General features: G+C 45.4%; 1 protein-coding gene across 5 annotated transcripts in view; it reads left to right on the forward strand.

The window, feature by feature from the left end:
- The first annotated feature begins 4133 nt into the window (after positions 1–4133).
- Positions 4134–22486, forward strand: part of REEP1 (receptor accessory protein 1) — a 137172-nt gene continuing 118819 nt past the window's right edge. For 2 of the 5 annotated variants that reach the window (XM_055540325.1, XM_055540323.1), the window contains exon 1: positions 4237–4473. In XM_055540325.1, the coding sequence (XP_055396300.1) occupies positions 4442–4473 (32 nt within the window). In that variant the 5' untranslated portion in view covers positions 4237–4441. Of the gene's footprint in view, positions 4474–22486 lie in introns of all 5 variants that reach the window. The other 3 variants (XM_055540327.1, XM_055540324.1, XM_055540326.1) reach the window with 3 other exon arrangements.

The raw sequence follows: 22486 nt of genomic DNA on the forward strand, positions 1-22486 counted from the left end.
CAGTCACCTGAAGGGAAGAGTGTGGCCTAAGTCAAAGCTTTACAGCCTAAAGATAGACGTCTGAAGAACAGGAGACAGAAGCTGCAGCTGCCGGTCCACAGTTGAGGGCTGGGCTGGGACGCATGCCAAGGGCCCCTGGTCTCAATCTCTGCCTTTCCCTGCTGTGCCCTGCCAAACGGCAATGTGGCAGCTCTGCCTGCAATAGATAGCACAAGATCATGCCTCATCCTCCCACTCCTGCTGCTTGAATCCTGTCGGCACCCAGGAAAGGGCCCCATGTGACTCAGTAACTGTTACAAGAGTCTGGGGGGATGCCAGGGGAAAAACTGTCTTGCAGCCTTGAATCCTTATGGAAACAGGTGGGGTATAAATTATAAATCAATACATATGCTAGTTCTACAGGGAAGATGGAAAAATTAAAAAAAAACAACAACAACAACCACAAAACCCTACAACAATGTCAAGTGTCCAATTATGCACCTCTTGAGTCCATGATACCCAAGGACTAGGGCAGAGCAATGGCCCCTGGACTTTTGAATTTCAAGCAACAGTGACACTTGAAAAAAAAGAAAAAAGGAAGAAACTGAAGGGGATGACATTAGTTTGGTAGTTTTTTACTTTGCCAGGAAGGACATTAAAAAAATAACAACCACTAATTGCTATCACCATGATGTCATAAAAGAAAGGACATATTAGGAACCCCAAAGGTATAAAAGACAATCTCAGAATAAGAGATGGTCTTTAGATGGCATACATTAGCTTTATGAAAAGTGCACTATATTGTCTTGATATTTCTTACTGAAAATGCTATCATTGCCAATTTTTTTTCATCACCCAAAAGTTCCTTCTTGCCCTTTTGCAGTCAATTCCCTTCCCCCATTCCTGGCATCTGGGAAACACTGATGTATTTTCTGTTACTCTGATAGTTTAGGGAGAAAGCTAGAATTTGCAGAGCCAAAGGTTTTGTCTTGACTAGAATTTCATATAAATGGATGAAAAATTGAAGTCTCTCTTTCCTATTTTCAACTTTAAAAATCCCAGGGGAGAACTTTGGCTCAGCTGTGTCCAGTGCTCACCCGTGGCCAGTCAAGGTAGCAAGGACCTGTGAGAAAATGACATTTGAAGGGCGGAAAATTAAAAAAAAAAGATTGGAGGATGGGGAAAATCACTCCTCGATGCAAAATGGATTGATCTTCCCAGAAGAAAGGGTACAGGGGGGAAACAGATTTTAAGTATCCACCTAAGTATCCACAGCAACAGCAATTCATGTGAAAAATAAAGCGAACCAGCTGATAGGGCTGCAAGAGTCTCATTGTTTCAAAGGCTCTATCTAGTCCCCTGGCCTGAAGTTTTCCAGGGTCAAGGACAAACTGGAAGGAGTCTAGGAAGGAGAGAGTTAACATATGTAACAGTTACCCTGAAAGAGATAGAAATAGAAAAGCAACTTTCTTCTCTCTGTGTTCTTTCCCCTCCGCTACCTGTTTGTACTGTTGAACATGTTTTTTTTTTTTTTTTTTTCCCCAACCCTTGAATGAAATCTGGTTGGTCCCACTAGCTTTTTGGTACTCTTCAGATAACAGAAAGATCTTCAAATATTTTAATCCCAAGAATAGTCTCATTTCATTAATGAAAATGTCCAGTTGTGTGCATCAGTCAAACCTGAGAATTCTATTTCTAGGAATAGGGGGCATCTTCAGGAGAGAAGGGCTTCCCTGGTGGCTCAGTGGTAAAGAACCCTCCTGCCAATGCAGGGGACGCAGGTTCAATCCCTGGGCCAGGAAGATCCCCAGGAGGAGGAATTAGCAAACCCACTCCAGTATTCTTGCCTGGGAAATCTCACAGACAGGGGAGCCTGGAGGGCTACAGTCCATGTGGTCACAAAAGAGCTGGACATGACTTAGCAACTAAACGACAAAAACAACTAGGAGAGAAATAGCATGTGACCAGCTTCTCTAATTTTCCACCAAAAGTCTCTCTTTAAACTATAATTTTCCTTCCATATCCACCCCCCAACACCACTAACAGCATTTTCTGACCTGGGTGCAGGGAGGGGATGGAGGAAATTCCTATTAGCTTGGTACTGTCCTGATCTGTCTAGTAGGTATTCCAAGCTTTTTCCTGTGGGGTACCAGGCTTCTCTGGTGGCTCAGTGGTAAAGAATCCATTTATCAATGCAGGAGACATCCGTTTAATCCCTGATCCGGGAAGATCCCTTGCAGAAGGAAATGGCAACCCACTCCAGTATTCTTGCCTGGGAAATCCCATGGACAGAGGAGCCTGGTGGGCTACAGTCCATGGGTCACAAAGAGTCAGACATGATTTAGCAGCTGAGCAACAACAACTACGTTCACCATAGTACCTTGAGTCAGGTATGATGAGGCTGGATCAGGAGGGAGAAAGCAAAAAGGTTTACAGCTTTGTTATACTCACGGTTCCCTGGACGGAGCACACCCTGCGCATAGGGCTACTCACTGTAAACATGGGGGAGGATGACAAGGCAGACAGACGGAGGGAAATCGTGGTTTCCGTGGGAAGGAAAAAGCAAGGCAGGATAAACAGGTTTAGGACTAGCTAATTTGAATAATTTCGGTGGGCTCGAGGACATAGAAGCTGTGCCTGGCCATCTGGTACTTGGCCCCAGAGTGATAAGCTGGGTTATGGTGGCCTGTGCCAGAGTCTGATAAGGCAGGTGGTGGGGTGTGGACTTATTTGGCTGCCGATGAAGGGGAACTGACTAGTCCCTGCTGGGCCTCAAACCTGGGTCAAAACAGCGTTAAAACAACAACAACTCTATTACAGGTATTTTATGGGTTCTTTGGTGGTTTAGACGCTAAGTTGTGTCCGACTCTGGTGAGCCTGTGGACTGTAGCCCATCAGGCTCCTCTGTCCATGGATTTCCCAGCAAGAATACTGGAGTGAGCTGCCATTTACCTCCCCAGGGAATCTTCCTAACCCAGGGATCAAACTCAGGTCTCCTGCATTGCAGGTGGATTCTTCACTGATTGAGCCACCTGGGAAAGCCCATGCGCTCTTTGGAGACCCCTTATCATAGAGAATGTCTTGTCTCCTGTTCCCTTATTGTGGGCAAGGTCTTTTTTCTGCCTGTATCTCACCCTCGCTGTCTCTCTGCTCCCTCTGAAGGAACGTTTCCAGCCTCTTTCCAAGGTCTGAGGTCTCCTGTCCTCTGCTAGGGAGCTGTCTTGGGCAAGTTTCCTTTAAAGAAGGCTTCAAGCTGGCTCTTTTCTGTGTCTCTGGCATCTGACACTGAATTATACATGACATCGCATCAGCAAAGAGGCTCTCAGAAGGCACCATGGAGGCAGTGAGGAAAGCAGCAGCCAAGGGCAGGCGCAGTAGACAAAGGTTTTTCAAGCTCACATGGAACAATGTACCAGGGAGCACATCTATAAGGGCCAGGATTTGGGTGAGAAGGTTAAGGCACTTTTTCAGTGGCAAAATGTAAGGGCGTGCCACAAGACGCAGTTGTCAAGATAAATCACATTTAGTGCAATGTTTAAAAACAAAACAAACGCTCTAGATACATATTTTCCCTTTTGCTTAAGACTCCAAAATGGCTCCACAGGGCACTGGCACTAGGCAATACCAGCTTCTCTCTTCCTCCGGGTCACTAGGAGCCACTTCGACACAGAGACGCTGGAGCAGCCTCCAGGAAAAGCTGTCCTTAGGAAATAACCCTTATCTGAGCCTTGAAGAAGGAGACAAGGCATGGAGTGTATAAACCGGGGAAAGGGGACAACGTGGTCTAAGTCCAAAATGCCTGAAGTAAAAAGGCCCGGAGCGGGGATCTGGGCCATGGTGGTAGCTGTGAGTCTGTAGGCAGAGACCAGATTTTGTAGGAACTCTTCAGCATTTTAACCACAGGAGACACAGGCCCAGATTTGTTTCTTAGACAGATAACGCCTTGCGGGGGGACAATTGCAGCAGTCAGATGTGGATACAGCTAAGTCCCTTACGAGGCCAGCGCAGTATCCGGGCAAGGGATGACTATATTCCAATCAGAACAGGTGGACACAGATCCCAAAGTCCACGCCTCAGTTTATCCCCCGGAGCACAGAGGGTGGGGCGGCCCCGGGGTCTCTGTCCTGCCCATTAGGCCACCGCAGGGTCCCCTTGTGAACGGCGGGGGCACCGGGGCGCGCTGAGGAACCGCCCGAATTTAGCCGGGGGACCCGGGGCCAGCGGGGCGGGGCGGGTCCCGCGGTTGCCCGAGCCACTCGCCGCCCAATCGCCGCGGGCCCGCGGTGCCCCGGGGGGCTGGGGCCGCCGCCGGAACGTGCCGCGGCTGCGCCGACGCGCGAGCGCCAGGCAGGGCGGCGGGCGCGTTCAGTCTGGCGGCGGCGGCCGTGCGCGGACGGACGTGCCCGGAGCGCCGCAGCCGAGCCGCTCCGCGTTGCCGAGCTGCGCCCGCCCGGCCCCCGCCATGGTGGCATGGATCATCTCCAGGCTGGTGGTGTAAGTGGCCTCCTTCCCCGCGTCCCTTCCTTCCTTCCTTTCCCTCCTTCGCCGCCACCGGCCCCGGGGGCTGCGCGCGCCCCTGCAGAACGCCAGCCCGGGTGGCTCCGGCTATTAATACCCCGCGGCCGCTAAATTTAGCAGGTACAGTAGCTGCCGAGGTCGCGGGCAATCGGGCCGCGCAGGACGCGGCTGCTGCCCTGCGGGGCCGGGCCCGGGGCGCCGGGGACCGGCGGGTGGGGCCGCTAGGGCTGGGGCGCACGGGGCTGCGCCGGGGGCCGCGTGTCGCCGCGCCCGGCCGCTTTGTTCCCCCGCTTGATGGGCTTGGTAGAGGCCCCGAGTGGGCGCGCCGCGGGGACACGCGTCCCTCTTCTTGGGGGAGAAACGCTGGCCTGGGATCGCCCCGCCGCTACGCTTTTGTCGGGTGAAATTGACAGCAGAGCCTGGGCGCTGCCTGGAGGGGTAGTCGCGGAGAAGGGCAGAGAGGCAGAGGCGGGGCTCCCCAGGGGGTTGAAAAAGACTCCTTTTTAGGGTTCTCAAATTGACAGCGGCCAAAGGAAGTGGGACGGAGAAGGACACCTCACAATCTCGCGTCCCCTTGTCTGAGTCCTTTGGCGGGGGGGTTGAAGGAGAGAGAGAGACAGGTATCTCCGGGAAATTTCCAAGTGACAGACGGCCACCCTGACGGTGGCGATGACACCTCCTCGGCCTTGCAGGAGAGCGCAGAGTCATCCGGGGTGAGGCCTGCGTGAAGTCATCGCGGGTGGGCGTGGGGGGCGTTTTCTGCTCTGACAAGCCCCAGAGCTGACTAGACCTTTGAAGATTTCCTTCTCTCGTGGATTTGCCCTCCTTTGGAGGTAGACATAGCCATCTATTCGAGTTCCTCCCCTTCGTTGACCAGCCTCTCCTGAGTCAGATTTCCCACCTGCTCAGGAAACCGGGATGAAATTGGTCTGGGAAGGGCGGCCAGGTAGTGCGATTCTGGTTTTTTCTTTGTCTGAGAAAGAGGGGCTCCCGACTCTGGTTGATTCTGCACCATCACCCTCCACGTTTAGAAACACCTCCCATCTCCTACCCTTCTTTCCTGATTTTCAAGGAAGCCAGTCAGGGGCCGCTTTGGGAAGCAGTACTCAGCTTTGTCTCCCGGACACCATTCTGGGCTTTCCTCCCAAAGCCGCTGCATGTGCCTTTCAGCCCCCCGAGTTGTTCATTCCTTGCGGGCCTGTCCGCAGCTGTTGCCGCCTGCTGGGGGTTTGTGCTGTACCTAGAGGTGGCATGTTAAATATTTAGAAGATTTCTGCGGGCAGGGCCGGCATGAATAACCCAGGGAAGTGGCTGGCAGGGTGGCTGGCCCCACCTTGTGCCCAATCAAGGCCTGTCTTGCCTTCTGGGTGGGTTTTTTTTTTTTCTCCTGAAGTAGTGCTGTGATTGTGATTTTCAAGTGGCTTCTGGGGGGACTTCAGGGTGGGGCCAGAGAGTTGAGTTGGCCAGGCTGGAGGGCTCACTCTCCATAGGTCCTGCTGGGCTGGGGCTGGAACACTGAGGAGCCAGGCTTTCTGGGGTCCATGTGTCATAAGGGGTCCGTGTAACCATCTTTAATTTTACTAGCACCCTCAGCTTATATATGAGGCCCCTGAGAGGAGTGGAGAAGAAAGGCATAGGTTTGGGTGGGGTCTTAGGGACTCGTTGTTATTTTCAAAAATAACCACACTTCCCAGAAGTGAACAGTTTCATTTCAGAGAATGTTTTGTTTATTTATTTATTTTTAATTGAAGGATAATTACTTTGCAGTGTTATGTTGGTTTCTGCTGTACAACAAGATGAATCAGCCATAAGTGTACAAATATCCTCTCCCTCTGGAGCCTCCCTGCCCCCTCCCTTCCACACCTCTAGGTCATCACAGAGTACTGGCCTGAGCTCCCTGTGTAATACGGCAGCTTCCCACTAGCTGTTTTACATATGTGTGCTTAATCGCTTAGTCATGTCCAATTCTTTGCAACCCTATGCACTGTAGCCCTCCAGGCTTCTCTGTCCGTATAGATTCTCCAGGCAAGAATGCTGGAGTGGGTTGTCGTGACCTCCTCCAGGGGATCTTCTCAACCCAGGGATAGAACCCAGGTCTCCTGCATTGCAGATTCTTTACCGTCTGAGCCATAGTAATGTATATATGTCCATTCTAGTCTCTCAATCCCACCCTCTCCTTCCCCAGCTGTTAAATGACCATGAGAAGTGCTCCTTAGCCCAGGGCCCTCTACTCCAAGGGGGAGTTTTTGGAATGTGGGGTTGTTATTCCCACTGTCAACTCCAAAAGTTCAGAGATACCACCTATCTCTCCAGCCCCCAATTCTACAGAAATCCAACATGTGTCATTTGTGAATTGTTAAAACCATTTTAATAAGCAGTACCTGTTTTGTATAAAAATACCTATTAATTATAGGAAAATTAGAAAATATAGACCATATAGACTATAAATCATCTACCTTATGTGCGTGTGTGCTAAGTCACTTCAATTGTGTCTGACTCTTTTCTGCCCCAAGGACTGTAGCCCACCAGGCTCCTCTGTCCATGGGATTCTCCAAGCAAGAATACTGGAGTGGGTTCCCTTGCCCTCCTCCAGGGGATCTTCCCTACCCACCCATTAAATTCGCCTCTCTTGTCTCCTGAATTGGCAGGCAAGTTCTTTACTGCTAGAGCCACCTGGGAAGCCCAGCTAATGATAATTTTAAGAGGTGTATTTGTCAAGATGTGTTTTCCTAGGTATGTACAAACATACATACGCACGTATGTTTGTATTTACCATTCAAGGAGATTATTGATTCAGCCCACATTTCCACACACCCCTTAGCAAAGAGTAGAAATCCCATGTTGGGAGCCAGAAAACCCTTGGTTCAAAACCCAGTTCTGCCTCTTGCCAACATCCCGGTTCACAGCTCAGATCCAAAGAGATACTAGTTCACAAGCACTAGTTGAACTCATGTTACTGTTGCAGAGATTTCAATGATCCTTGACTGATAAATTGTCAGGGACCACTGAAAGCATTCAGTCAACAAGAATCCCCTCCTTCTGTCCTCCAAGCAAGGGTGTACAAATTCTGGAAGGAGCTTTCAGATGTTATTCCTACAGATTTCAAACTGGCTGCCCTGGTGGCCACCTAGCATTAGTGGGTTGGCTCTGGGCTTGCAGCCCTGATCCCTTTTCTTTGTTTATATATTGGGGTTCTAGATCAAATGTAATTTGGAAACTATGTGGGTTTTACTGCTGATAAAAACTGCTGAACCAGTCCTTCCCTCATCTGTACAACTCTTAGTGAAGTGTGCCTTGCCTCAGGGCAGGAGGTGAGCTGGAGAAAAACACAGGTACTGGATTTTGGGGGTCAGTGCTTTTTCCACCTCTGCCGGCCCTTGACCTAAAATGATGTCTTTCAAGCTCTCAAGACTTCTAGTATGAAGTCCTATGATTTTGTCCACAAGTCCCTTTTCCTGTAAGCAATCTTTTCATGATTTTGTAAGCCTCTGTCACATCAAAGAATGTGTAAGGAAGACCTATCGCTGTGTTCTGAGAATAGGGAGGGAGTATCTTCCTTCCAACCAGAGGCATCAAGACAAGCTGATGGTGTCTGGGGACAGCCAGCTGTGTTTGTGGCTGTCTGTGTTGCCATGGACTGTGAGCATTTGGAGGGCAGTGGTGGTGGCTGTTCTTCCTCTCCCACTTCTTGCCCCCTCCAAGGCTCTTTTGTGAAGTCCCTGGCACCGCAGTGCCCTCAGTAAATGTTGGTTGTGTTGAATGAGGTCAGAGGCCCTGGGATAAGCCAGGGAGCTGGTCAGGGTTATTCTCTGGGGACGGAGGTTAGTGGGCATTGGCACAGGCTTGTGTCCAATGGGCAAAGCTCTTAGAACAGGAACTGATTTGAGATCCTTCTCTCTTGCCAGCTGTCTTCCTCTTAAGTCCCTTCACTTAGCTAGGAAGAATTAAGGAAGAAATATTAGTGCAGTAGCAAGGTAGCCCTTAGGGCTTCTTTGATGGCTCAGTGGTAAAGAATCCTCTTGCAGTACAGGAGATGCATGTTCCACTCCTGGGTCGGGAAGATCCCCTGAGGAGAAAATGGCAACCCACTCCAGTATTCTTGCCTGGAAAATCCCACAGACAGAGGAGCCTGGTGGGCTATAGTCTGTGGGGTCTCAAAGAGCCAGACATGACTTAGCAACTAAACAGCAGCAACAACAAAGTTGGCTTTGTTAAAACCTGGTTGATAACTGCGTGGAATGTGGAAGCTCATTTAGGCCTGGGCTGCTTGCCTTCTTTAAAATACTTTGTTTTCTTTCCAAACCACTCAAGGCCTAGGTGTGAACGAATTTCAGACTGTGGAGGGTAAGTTCGTGTGCACTGGGGGGAGTTGGGGCCACACAGAGTGTCCTCTGTGCCTTCTTGGGGGAATGCACTGTCTTGAAGCTTTTATTCCAAGGAGCAGGTGTTGCCTCCTTGTCTCTGGACAGAATTTTTTTGATATTTATTTATATATTTGATTACCTGGTCTCAGTTGTGGCATGTGGAATCTTTAGTTCAGCATGTGGGATCTAGTTCCCTGACTAGGGATCGAACCTGGGCCCCCTGCATTGGGAGCTCAGAGTCTTAGCCACTGGACCACTAAGAAAGTCCCTGGACAGAATTTTGTCTGAGACCCAGGCTGTTGGCTAAATGGATCCAGAGCTTCCCACCACTTAACTGGGTTGTTGTGGTTTAGTCACTAAATTGTGTCTGACTCTTGTGACTCCATGGACTGTAGCCTGCCAGGCACCTCTGTCCATGGGATTTTATAGGCAGGAATAGTGGAGTGGGTTGCCATTTTCTACTCTAGGGGATCTTTCTGACCCAGGCATTGAACCCTAGTCTCCTGCATTGGCAGACGGATTCTTTACCACTGAGCCACCAAGGAAGCCATTTACTGGGTTAGTAGACCAAAACTCCAACTCATTGCATGGGGAAAAAGAGAGTCCTAATTCACCAATAATTTTAAATAACCAATAGCTATGCCAAAAAATGGACTTCACTGGTAGCTCAGCTGATAAAGAATCCACCTGCAATGCAGAAAACCCTGGTTCAATTCCTGGGTCAGGAAGATCCCCCCGAGAAGGGTTAGGCTACCCACTCCAGTATTCTTGGGCTTCCCTATTGGCTCAGATGGTAAAGAATCCGCCTGTAATGTGGGAGACCTGGGTTCAATCCCTGGGTTAGGAAGATCCCCTGGAGAAGGGCGTGGCAATCCACTCCAGTATTCTTGCCTGGAGAAACCCCATGGACAGAAGAGCCTGGTGGGCTACAGCCCATGGGGTCACAAAGAGTCGGACATGACTGAGCGACCAAGCACACACACACATGCCGAAAAATGCCACTTTTCCACATTGCACACCTTTAAAAAAATGTTAGTTTTTAGAAAGTGAAAGTCTGATATTTAAAACAGAGTCTTGGATTGATAGCTGAAGATCTAGCTGAGTCCTAGGGTTGGGATTTGGAGTGTGCTCTGTGTGCTCTGGGTTGGGAATAGACACGTAGAGGAGTCTGGAAGGAATGTGGGTTGTCCTCGAGATATTCCCCAACTATTGCAACACAAATGGAAAAAAGAAAAAACCATACACTCTTAAATATAAGCTTGCTTTTCTTTGGGGCCTGCTCTGAAAAGTGGAATGCAGAAATGTGATCCTGTTAATGGAGGGTGCAGTGGGTTAATGATTTCGCTCCTGGCACTGGGTGTGGCACAGGGTAGCAGCCTGGTGAACGTTTCAGTTGGACTGTTGAGAGGAAGGATGCCAGGTTCTAGTCCAAGTGCTGATCTGACCTGCCGGCAGGGTCCTGAGGGCAACTCAGACCCACGCTAGGGCCCTGCTTCTGGCCTGTTGTTGTTTAGTAGCCAAATGGTGTCTGACTCTGTGCGACCCCATGGACTGTTGTCCACCAGGCTCCTCTGTCCATGGGATTCTCCAGGCAAAAATACAGGGGTGGGTTGCCATGCCCTTCTCCAGCTCCCGGTCTATGAGACAAGATTTTTGACCAGCATCATTCTTGGTGACATTCTAAGAGCCATTGCTCCTCTGGGCCCCTTCCTTTTCCCCAGATCCCCCAGCTGGCCCATATGCACCATGTTTGTTTATAAACAGGGGCAAGTATCTGCAAGGAAGTGAAAAATATCAGCTTAGATTCTGTTGCCCTGATTTTTGTTTATTAATCCTGCCTGCCTGCCGGGAAGTAGCTTTTGTGCCCTTCTTCCTGCTGGGTTTAATTTGAAGGGTAGCTGACAAGTGACGGTCTCACCAAGCTAGTAATGGCTTAGTCCTCTCCTTCCTCTTAAAGCGAGCTGTCTTCTTTGGGGTATATATTATCTGCAGGGAAAATGAGCCCTGTGAAGAATGAGAGAAGGGAGGATCAGGCCCTCAAGTAGCCACTTGGAAAGGTTGTTATTTTGTATTGTGTGTGTGTGCGTGTGTGTGTGTGAGTGTGTTGTCCAGTGGATTTCAAGAGGATGGGAGGTGGGGTGGACTTGACTGTGCAATAGCCTTTGGAAGTTTTAAAAAATATTTATTTTTGTTTATTTATTTGGCAGTGCCAGGTCTTAGCTTCAGCCTAGTGGGATCTAGTTCCCCAACCAGGGATTGAACCTTGGTCCCCTACATTGGGAGCACAGAGTTTTAGCCTGTGGACCACCAGGGAAGTCCCTGGCATCTTTGGAATTTTATTGCCAACAAAGAGCCATGCACATGCCCAACTGGTGACCAGGATTCTTGGTGTCTGTGGAAATTTTTCCAAGAACCAACAAGTGTTAAGAGAGTTTGCATTTGGGCCAAGAGAATATTTTCCTCTCACTTCTGGGCCTTGGGAAGGCCCTGATGGATTGGAAGTTGGATAGTTACATACATATGGTTTGTTCTGAACTTTCAGATCTCACCCATCTTCACACAGAAGTACATTGTTTTCCCTTTGGTTCATTTCAGTTGCCCTGGGGGCCTTTCCTTTGATTTATAGAGAAAAAGTAAATATAAAGAACCAAGTATCTGGTACGCAGTAGGGGTGTCTGAAAGAATCTGGACAGGTAACCTGGTATTATAGCTCTCAAGCCTGGTATGCATACCTCAACCAGGATGGCCGGTGGGTTTCATCTCTTATAATTGACAGGAGGTTGCCTGGGACCAGTCTTGAGATGGGGTATAAACCTGAGTTGGGTTCACTGGTGAAGGAGACCAATAAGGATTCATGTAGGGAAGATGGTAATGGAGCATACAGATTAGTTCAGTATTTGCTCTTCCAAACTTAGCCTGTTCCCCATCATGGAAGATCCATCCCACTGTTCCCTAAATTAGTAAACAGAGAGCAACATCCTTTATCTGACTTAACATCCCCTCCTCATATCCTGTCTCCACCAGGCTTTGTCAGTTACGTGGCAGCACTACACCACAGATGCCTCCTTGATACCAGCATAGGGAGCTGTCCAGCCAGCGGCTCTGTAGTCTGCCTCTGTCCCCTTCGGGTGGTCACACGGATGCCATGCTTTCCTTTGCCTTTCACAGTCTCAGCTCAGTTACATTCTCCCTTGGCTTCTCTCATGTACTTGTACTCTCATATCCTTTCCACTTCCTTTAGGGATATGGATGGCACTTTGGGCTTCAAAACATGTTTCCCATTCCCACTTGGTAACATACCCCATCCTACCTCCCTCTACTCCACTCCACTGTGGACGTGGGCAGTGACTCAGGCCGAGCTGCACATTTTCGTGGGCACAGAGATTGGTTCAGGGGTGGGTATGTAACCCAAATGGAACCCCTAGACCCTTCCCCAGGGTATCTTGATTTGAAGCTGAGCGAGAATAGACTTGCCTGGGGGACCCAGAACTGGAAAGATATGAAGGTGGGACTGCTGGTGGCTAGCCGGCACGAGAAGAATGTGTAGAGATCGAAGAAGGTAATTATGGCAAAGCAGAGGTAAATAGGGATGAGATGCAGGAATAGAAAGCAGGAAGCTGGCACCAGAGTCTTGATTCTGGTTTCTCAGGCTCTGGTTCCTGCAGCTCCTCCTTTAATTCCTTGATCTGTCCCACATCCTACAATGAAGGCCTTGAATAGTGCTTGTAGTTTTTTTTGGCTGTGCCTTGCAGCATGTGAGATCTTAGTTCCTTGACCAGGAATCGAACCTGCATTCCCTGCATTGGGAACTCAGAGTGTTAACCACTGGACCACCAGGGCAGTCCCAAATAGTGCTTGTGTGAATTAAACATTTATTGTAGTGGTAAGGATGGACTGGGTTATGCTGCAGCAATAACCCTTAAATCCCAGTGGCTAGAGACAGCAAAGATTTATTTCTTGTTTTATGCTGCCTGTTCACTGTGGGTTGGCAGAGGCACTCTGCTCATGGTCATCACCAGAGGCGTAGGCTGACTGAGTATTTTTTGTCTCCAGGTGCTATTATTACAACATAAGGCACCAGGATTCACTGGAGTATGGAAAGAAAATGGAGAGTCATGTACCAGCTCTTAAGTACCTCTAACCAGAAGTAACGTGTCATTTCTGCTCACATTTCATTGGCCAAAGAAGATCATATGACCAAGCCTGAATTCAACTGGGTGGAGACTTTCAATCTCACGAAATATCTGTAATCAGCCCCAGTGACCACCATATATGTTGAATGAATGAATCCTTACCAGCTTTGCAAACCTCTACATGGCCTTTTTTTGTTAAAGTTGGGGTGAGATGGGATTTTTTTTCCTGTTGCTACCAGGACAGTGCTAACATACTCCTTTACCTCTTCACAGTAGAAAAATCTTTCTCTCTCCTTCTGACCTGTTTTCTTTATCCTGTTGGATAGTTTTAAAAGGAGGTCTTGGGACTTCCCTAGCAGTCCAGCAGTTAAGACCCCATGCTTCCACTGCAGAGGGCATGGGTTTGTTACCTGGTTTTGGAACTAAAATCCTGTGTATGGCACAATGTGGCCAAAAAATAAAACTTATATATATAAACAAGAACCTACCATATAGCACAGGAACTATATTCAGTATCCAGTAATAAACCATAATGGAAAATAATATGAAAAAGAATACACACATATACATATAACATACACCCACACATATATTTATATAACTGAATCACTTTGCCATAGACCAGAAACTAACACATTATTGTAAATCAACTATATTTCAATAGAGACTTCCTTGGTGGTCCAGTGGCTAAGACTCCATGCTCCTAAAGCAGGGGCCTGGGTTTGATTCCTGGTCAAGGAACTAGATCCCACATGCCACAACTGAGAGTTTGCATGCCACAACTAAAGAGGTCCCACTATAATTAAAAGATTCTGTGTGCCACAACTAAGACCCTGTGCAGCCAAAATAAATTAAAAAAAAAACTATACTTCAATAAATAAATATTATAAAGGAAAATATTTTTTCCTTTTTTAAAAATTATATATTCCTTTTTAAAAGTAATTTTTATTGGAGTATACTTTATTCAGGGAAAAGATTTCAAAAAATAAAATAGATCATAGCTTTCCCCTACTGTTTAAAAACTGTCTAAAGATCTCCCGTCACACGGAGAATAAAATTCAGACTCCTCACCATTGTCAACAAGACTCAGCAAGGCCCAGCCCTTGCCCACTGCACTGACCTCACCTGGTATTGCTCCCCCATCGCTCACTCAGTTCCATCATCTTCGTTATTCCTGGAGGGTGACAAGCTTGTCCCAGCCAGAGGCCTTTGCACTTGCTGTGCCCTCTGTCCTGAACACCCTGGAGTGGATGGGCCGTGGCTCTGAACACACTGCCCTGGATCACACATGGCCCTTTCCCTCTTTATATTATGTCTCTGCTTACATGTCACGTATTTAGGAGAGGGAGGCCTCTTTTGATCACCTTCTCCAAGATATCCCCCACCCACACCTCTGTGCTCTCGTCCCTCCTGGAAACTATGCTTTTAATTCTTTTCTTGTTTCTGGCCTATGTCTCTACTAGGATATGATCTCCATGGTTTGTTTTGAGACTTTTTTCCTGTTTCATCTTGTAGCTGTTTTTTTAGTGTTTAAAAAATATCCAGGGACTTTCGTGGTGGTCCAGTGGTTAAGACTCCTTGCTTCCACTGCAGGGTGGGGTGAGGGGGGCATGTGTTCGATCCCTAGTAGGGGCACTAAGATCCCGTATGCCTCTATTTATAAATAAATAGATAAAAATATGAATGATGACTTTGTATTCCCTCTGGGGTTAGAAGATCTTTTTTTAAATTTTTTATGATGACTAGGTCCTCTTGGTGTGTTGTCATGCCCTGTCCACCATCTGCATCCCCCACAGAGGAGCTCCTGTCCCTGAGATTTGTGATCAGAATAAGTGATGTCAAAGTGAAACTGTATAACTCAGATTGGGACTTGAACCCACAGTCTTTTAATTGAGACTACACCCCGTTTCAGGAATTAATGAAACTCGGGTTCTTGATATCTTACCATGGAAAGAACTCAGTGAGAGACAAAGTGATCAGTAAGAAGTAGATTTATTTAGAGAGAAACACTCCACAGACTCAATGTGGGCCATCCCAGGAGGTAAGAACAGCAAGAAGATCCTTTTTTAAACCTAGGTTTGTAGAACCCTGATTCATGACCATGACACATAGCTTAACCTCTATAAGCCTCAATTTTCTCATCTGTTAAGTGAAAGATTTGGCTTCTGCCTCGGGCAGTGTAGAAAACTATATAGCCTGAAACTCCTCCTATAAGAAAACTGAATGAAACATTTTTCTAAAACTTGTGGATGAAATCTAAGTGATCCCCTAAAAACATAGCCAGACTTTTAAGTAAGTAAGAAATTTGCCAAGAGACAGGACAGAGAGAGATCTGTTTTGCTGGGCTGTAAACTAGTCCTGCAAGCAGCCGCACAACAGACTACCCTGAGATTTAGTTTCAAACAGCAGCCGTTTTATTATCATCTCCTCTGGCTCTGTGTTCAGGAATTTGGGCAGGACACGAACCACAAAACTCATTTCTGCCCCGTGGTATCTGGGTCTCAAATGGGATGATGCAAATGGCAACAAGTGGCAGACTAGCCATCTCTCACTTTTCATGTGTTCCAAGACCTCTCCACTTGGTCTTTTTATGTGATTTCTCCAGCATGGAGGCCTTGGAATAGTCAAGTTTCTTACATGGTAGCTCAGAGCTGCAAAAGTGAGTGTCCAAGAGGGACTTCCCTAGTAGTTCAGTTGTTAAGAGTTTGGCTGGTCTTGGTGCAGTACAATGTGGGTTCGATCCCTGGTCGGGGAATTAAGATCCTACTTTTCATGGAGCAACTAAGCCTGCATGTTGCAACTACTGAGCCCACAACAACTAAGCGTGCACACTGTGAAGCTCGTGTTTCACAACTAGAGAGTCCCTGCACCACAATGAAAGATCCCACATGATCCCACATGATACTGTCATACGGGATCTTTCCTTGTGGCTTGCAGACTTTCTAGTTGTGCCACGTGGGCTTAACTGCTCCACCTCACTGGGGTCTTAATTCCCCCACCATGGATCAAACCTGTGTCCCCTGCCTTGCAAGGTGAATTCTTAACCACTGGACCATCAAGGAAGCCCCCTGCAAAACTTTCCATCAGCTGGTCTCAGAAGTCCCAGGACAATATTTCAGCTGCATTCTATTGGCCAAACAAGTTGCTAAGGCCATCCTAGATTTGAAGAGAGAGAGTTTAGACTCTCCCTCTCCATAGGATGGGGATAAGTACTTTGCAGCCATCTTTAATATACCATCCTGGAGGACTGGCCTAACTTAATTTTAGTATCTCAGTAGAGAAAAGAGGGGCCTTGAGTCTGTGGGGGTAATAAGTCAGAGCTGAACATTGCATATAGCTCAGATTTGAAGGGCATTTTGCAGCCTGCTGCTGCTAAGTCGCTTCAGTCGTGTCTGACTCTGTGCGACCCCATAGACGGCAACCCACCAGGCTCCCCCGTCCCTGGGATTCTCCAGGCAAGAACACTGGAGTGGGTTGCCATTTCCTTCTCCAATGCATGAAAGTGAAAAGTGAAAGTGAAGTTGCTCAGTCGTGTCCGATTCTTCGCAACCCCATGGACTGCAGCCTACCAGGCTCCTCCATCCATGGGATTTTCTAGGCAAAAGTACTGGAGTGGGTCCTGAGTAAAAGCATAGACCCACTGGCACAGGAAGATGGCAGTGAAGTTTGTCTGTCTTGTCCAGGGTTCTCGGTAGGGGGAAACTCTCCCTTAGGAATTTGAAACCTTCTATGGCCCTGTCCTTATATAGATTTAGGGTTTAAATGAACACATTCTGCATGGTCTCTGTACCCTTAGCTGAGAGATTAACACAAACATTGGTCCTAGAACAGCATTACTCCTGCAGCATCTGATAGAAATTAATCCAGCCTCTTCCCTGGTGGCTCAGATGGTAAAGAATCTGTCTGCAATGTGGGAGAATGGGGTTCGATCCCTGGGTTGGGAAGATCCCCTGGAGAAGGAAATGGCAATCCACGTATTCTTGCCTGGAGAATTCCATGGACAGGGGAGTCTGGCAGGCTACAGTCCATTGGGTCGCAAAGAGTTGGACACAACCAAGCATAAGGACAATGGAAAAAAAATTCAGCCCACCAAACTGCTGGTTCTGCTGCCGCTAAGCTGAGGGGAGCTAAGAATAGCCTAAAAAGGGACTTCCCTGTCAGTCCAGTGGTTAAGACCTCACCTTCCAATGCAGGGGGTGTGGATTCCATACCTGTTTGGGGAACTAAGATCCCACATGTCTCAGGGCCCAAAAAAAAAAAGAAAGAAAACAAAACAGAAGCAGTATTATAACATTCAATAAAGACTTAAAATGGTCTACATTAAAAAAAGAATCTAAAAAAAGAATAGCCTAAAGAAAGAACACTCTGATGTTCTTACTTTGTGTCTATTTCCAGATTCTCCTTGATTTGTAAAAAGTAATTATTGAGTCAGTAGAAAAGATTACAAAGAAGTGGTTACGATACACAGTAATGGATAATAAATGAATGCTCCTTTACTTGCCAACCAGTTTAAGACATAGAAAATTACCTTCATTGTATCAATATATCACTGTTTACAGACATTTGGGGTCTTCCTAGATTTTTGTTTTTCTCTTTTGCTTGTGAAAGAAAAGGATTTCTGCAGTGAACATTCTTGTGTGTGTTTCCTGGTGCACCGGTGCACAGATTTCTTTAAGAATGGAAAGGCTGACACATAGGGTATATGTATCTTTCACTAGGCCAGATAACATAAATTAAGTTTCCTAGATGTATGGGTCTCTTTCTGGGCTTTTTATCCTATTTCATTAATCAACTTGTCTGACCCTGCACCAGGATCACACTGTCTTCGATACCTTAACTTTTACAAAAATTCTTGGTATCTGGCCTGGCAAGTCTCCACATTTTTTCATTATAATTTGCCTTCTGAAATGGTTTTTCTCCAGCGAAATATATTACTTCAGTTGTGCCATCTCTTGCTATTGTCACACTTGGGAATTTTTGCCAGTCTGGTGGGTACAGAATGGAATCTCATTATAGGTTTTAATTTGCATTTCCCTGAATACTAATGAGGTTGAACATCTTTTCATATGTTTATTGCCCATTCATGTTCTCTTTTCTGTGAAGAGCCTGTTTAAGTCTTGCCAATTTTTCTCTTATCCTTATCCAACTGATTTGTAGGAGTTCTTTAAATATTTTAGATGCTAATCCTCTGTCACTATGCATTACACGTGTTTTCTCCCAGTTTCTGGTTTATTTTTTCATTTTCTTCGTGGTATGTTTTAATATGCAGAAGTTCTTAATATGATTGCAATGGATTTAGCAATTTTTTCATTTACAATTTATACTTTTTATGTCCTAGGAAAACCTTACTTACCTGAAATCATGACGCTATTCTCCTTTATTGTTCCTAGCGATCAGTTCAATAGTTTTCTCATTCACATTAATTTCTTAATCCATTTTGAGATGATTTTGGTGTATGATGTGGAATAGGACTAGAGAGGTTTTTTCCTATAAGGAAAACCAATTGTCATAGCACCGTTTATTATTAAGTGTGTCCTGTCTCTTTACATCTGTGATTTCCAGCCTGTCATAAAGTAAGTTTCCATGATGTGTAAGTCTATTCTGGGCTCTTTATTCTGTTCCTAGGAACAGTTTGTCTGGCCCTGTACCAATACCACTGTTTTCATTACCATAATTTTATGAAAATTCTTGGGATCTGTCCTGGCAAGTCCCCTCAACCTTCAAAAGTACCTTAGCCCTTTCTCTTCCATATACATGTTTTGAATTATCTTAAAATTATATGTTATAACACAGATGCATAGACACAGAGACATACACATACTCACTCAAAAATCTTTTGGGGGTTTGATTGTAGTAACATTGATATTCTTGAGGTATTGAGTGTTCCAATCCATAAACATGGTCTCTATCTGTGTTTATGGTCTTTAAAGATTTTCAATATAATTTTATAATTTTTAATGTAAATATCCTATGTATCATTTTTTAGATTTATTCCCAGTTACTTGATGTTTGTTGATGCCTATGTATTTGGTATCTTATTAAAATTTTCATCTTCCAGTTGTTTGTTAGACTGCATCCTTGTCAAACTATAGATTCTTTTGGGCTTTCCAGATAGAGTCATGCCATCTGAGGAGAGCACAGTGTTGTGTCTTTCCAGTAATTATCCCCCTTTTTCCCTGCCCCTCACTATCCTGGTTAAGATCTCTAGTGCAAGATGAAAAACAGTGATGAAAGCAAGCCTTCTTGTCTTGTTCCTGATTTAAAAAGGAATGCTTCAGCATTTTCCCATAAAGTATTGTGCTAGCCGTAGGGTTTTCAGAAAACTTTAAAGAAACTTTTAAAGAAAACTTTAAAGAAGCTTTAAAGGGTAAAGAAAACTTTATTGTTGTAAGTTTTGTTTTCATCCTAGTTTGCTGAGAGTTTTTTTATTGAATGATATGGTATTTTATCTGATGCTCCCTTGGAGATGATAATGATTTTTTTGGCCTTTAATTTGTTAAGTGGCAAATTGTATTAATTAGTTTTACCTTTAATCAATTTTGCCTTCTTGGATAAAGGCAATTGGATTATAAAGTTATTTTTCTTTTTTGTTGTTAGAACAACCCGAGATTCAATTTATTAATGTTTAGTTTTTCTTTTTAAAATTATATTTGTGAGTGATATTAGCTGTGCTGCCTTGTCTGGTTTGGTTAAAAAGATTATGCTAGCCTTATAAACCAAGTGGAGGGCGGATATATCCTCCTTTTTATACTCTGGAATAATTTGTGTAAGATTAGATTTCTTTCTTGTGTGTAAAATAAGTGACCTTACCAGTAAAATTATCAGGGCCAGGTGTATTATTCTGTGGGAAAAACTTAACATATCTGTTTGATTTCTTTGATGATTTTAGAGTTTCTCTATTTTCTTGAGTCAATGTCAGTTTAGAGTTCATTCATTTTACTAATTTTTGAAATTTATTGATAGTTAACATTGCTTCTGTCCCCCACTCCTTTTTTCCTTTTTTTTTTTAAGCAATATTTATGATTGAGATTAATATCACTACTTCAATAAGCAAATTACCCCATTAGGGGAAAAAAGGGAATTAAAAAAAATTTTTTTTTAATCTAGCTCGCATTAGATATATGGTAGGTGTTCTTACTCTGTCTTCCATATCTCTTCATTTCTTATTTCTGATTCCTATTTTGTCTTTACTACTTCAAAAAAAGTTATTTATTTATTTGGCTGCATCGGGTCTTAGTTGCTGACCTTCCTTGTGTCATGAGAAATCTTTTCTTGGGGCACATGGGCTTCAGTAGATGTGGGACATGGGCTTAGTTGCTCTACAGCAGGTAGGATCTTAGTTCCCCTACCAGGGATCGAATCCTATGTCCCCTGCATTGCAAGGTAGATTCTTAACTACTGGACCACCAGGGAAGTCCCTCCTCTGCTTATGAATAATTTTCTCCACATCTGTCTCTAATTAGCTGCTTATTTCTATTTGGTCATACTTTATGGCCTCTGTTCCCTCCACATATTTTAAGATTTTTTTTTAAATTTATTCAATTATTTGTTTAGTTTTGGCTGTGCTGAGTCTTGGTTGTTATGAGGGCTTTTTTCTAGTTGGGTTGAGTGGGGGCTGTTTCTAGTTTCGGTGTGTGGGCTTCCCATCGTCATGGCTTCTCTTGTTGTGGAGCACAGGCTCTAGCGTGCACAGTCTTCAGTAGTGGCAGTGCATGGGCTCAGTATTGTGGCTTCTGAGCTCTAGAGCACAGGCTCAATAGTTGTGGTGCATGGGCTTAGTTGCTCTGCTGCATGTTGGATCGCACCCATGTCTCCTGCTTTGGCAGGCAGTCTTTGCCACTGAGCCACCAGGGAAGCCCCCTTCCACATATTTTAAATTCATGGATCTTTTATCCATGCATTATTTGTAATGTCACACATGAATCATTTAGAAACTATTGACTCACCAAGTTAAATGCAGATCTTCTAAATGTTGACAAATATACAATGTCAAAAAATCACTTTCATTAATGTCATTATCAGTCTCATCAGAAAAGTCTTTGAAGTCTGTCAAGTTCATGGTAGGAGAGAAAAATTTTCAAAAATTCTAGTCTTTGCTTGAAATATCAAATTTTATCATTGACAACAAACCTTATTTGTTTTTCTTGAAGAAATGGGCTCATTTCCTAAAACATGCTTGCCAGATGAATAACCATGGTTTGTTAGTCAATCAAGTAGCCATAGTGTTCCCTGAAAAATAGTGGATAATCAGCACATAAGTCAATGACCCAAGGGCTTTTCCTTATAACAGGGATCATACATTGGTATGCAACAGTGCTTAATGCTTACTTCCCATTTCATCACAAAATATTAAAAACAACTCTACTCCAAGGTCAAGATTTAATAAAATTGATGATTTCTGCTTCATCATCAATGACATTCTTAAATGAAACAGGCATTTTTTTTTCCCTACTGGGTCGTGGTGAGGAGTACAGTGACCACTGCCCAGGTTTAATGCCGTTGCCTTGATTCATGCAAAGGCTGTGGTTTTACCCGATACTGTTTTTGCACCATCCGTGCAAATTCAATACAGTGAAAAAGGCAGATGTCTTTGTATTGTCATCAAAATTGTTTTGACCTCATGAACCCTCTGACAGGGTCCCAGAAACCCCTGGAAAGGGTTTGGGGGTCTCCCAGAAGTCTGTGGAGCCTGCTTGAGAACCATTCACTGTTCTATACAATCAACAATCATTTCCATACTTAAGAAAATCAACTGTCACTCCACAGCTTCACCCAACATGTGGTCCATACTCAAATTAACCCCAGTTTTTAAGAAACTCTTTATTTTTTTCTTGTTTCTATTTGGATCCAGTTAAAGCTCACACATGTTATCTGGCTATTGCATCTTTGACTAACCTATAACAGTCCCCCCGTGTGTGCGTGTTAAGTCACTTCAGTCATGTCCAACTCTTTGAGACACTGTGGACTATAGCCTGCCAGGCTCCTCTGTCCATGGGATTCTCCAGGCAAGAATATTGGAGTGGGTTGCCATGCCCTCCTCCAGGGGTTTTCCTGACCCAGGGATTGAACTCGCATCTCGTATACTTCCTGCATTGGCAGGTGGGTTCTTTACCACTAGCGCCACCTGGAAATCCCATCAACTTTATGGAAACTCTTGACTGTGATATAGATGCTCTGGACTTGTCAGACTTGTCCTCATGGTTAGACTTAAGTCAGACATTGTATAGATGGTGAGATGCACTTCCCACTACCTTCTGTCAAGCGGACAGAACGTCAGGCTGTCCTGTGATTGATTATACCAAACTTGTCGTCATTGTCATTTAGTCACGAAGTCATGTCCACCTCTTTGTAACCCCATAGACTGTAGCCCACCAGGCTCTGTCCGTGGAATTTCTCAGGCCAGAACACTGGAGTGGGTTGCCATTTCCTTCTCCAGGGGATCTTCCCAATCCAAGAATTGAACCCACATCTCCTGCATTGGCATGTGGCTTC

This window comes from Bubalus kerabau, chromosome 11 (genome assembly GCF_029407905.1).
Source record: "Bubalus kerabau isolate K-KA32 ecotype Philippines breed swamp buffalo chromosome 11, PCC_UOA_SB_1v2, whole genome shotgun sequence".
In the NCBI taxonomy this organism is placed as follows: Eukaryota; Metazoa; Chordata; class Mammalia; order Artiodactyla; family Bovidae; genus Bubalus; species Bubalus kerabau.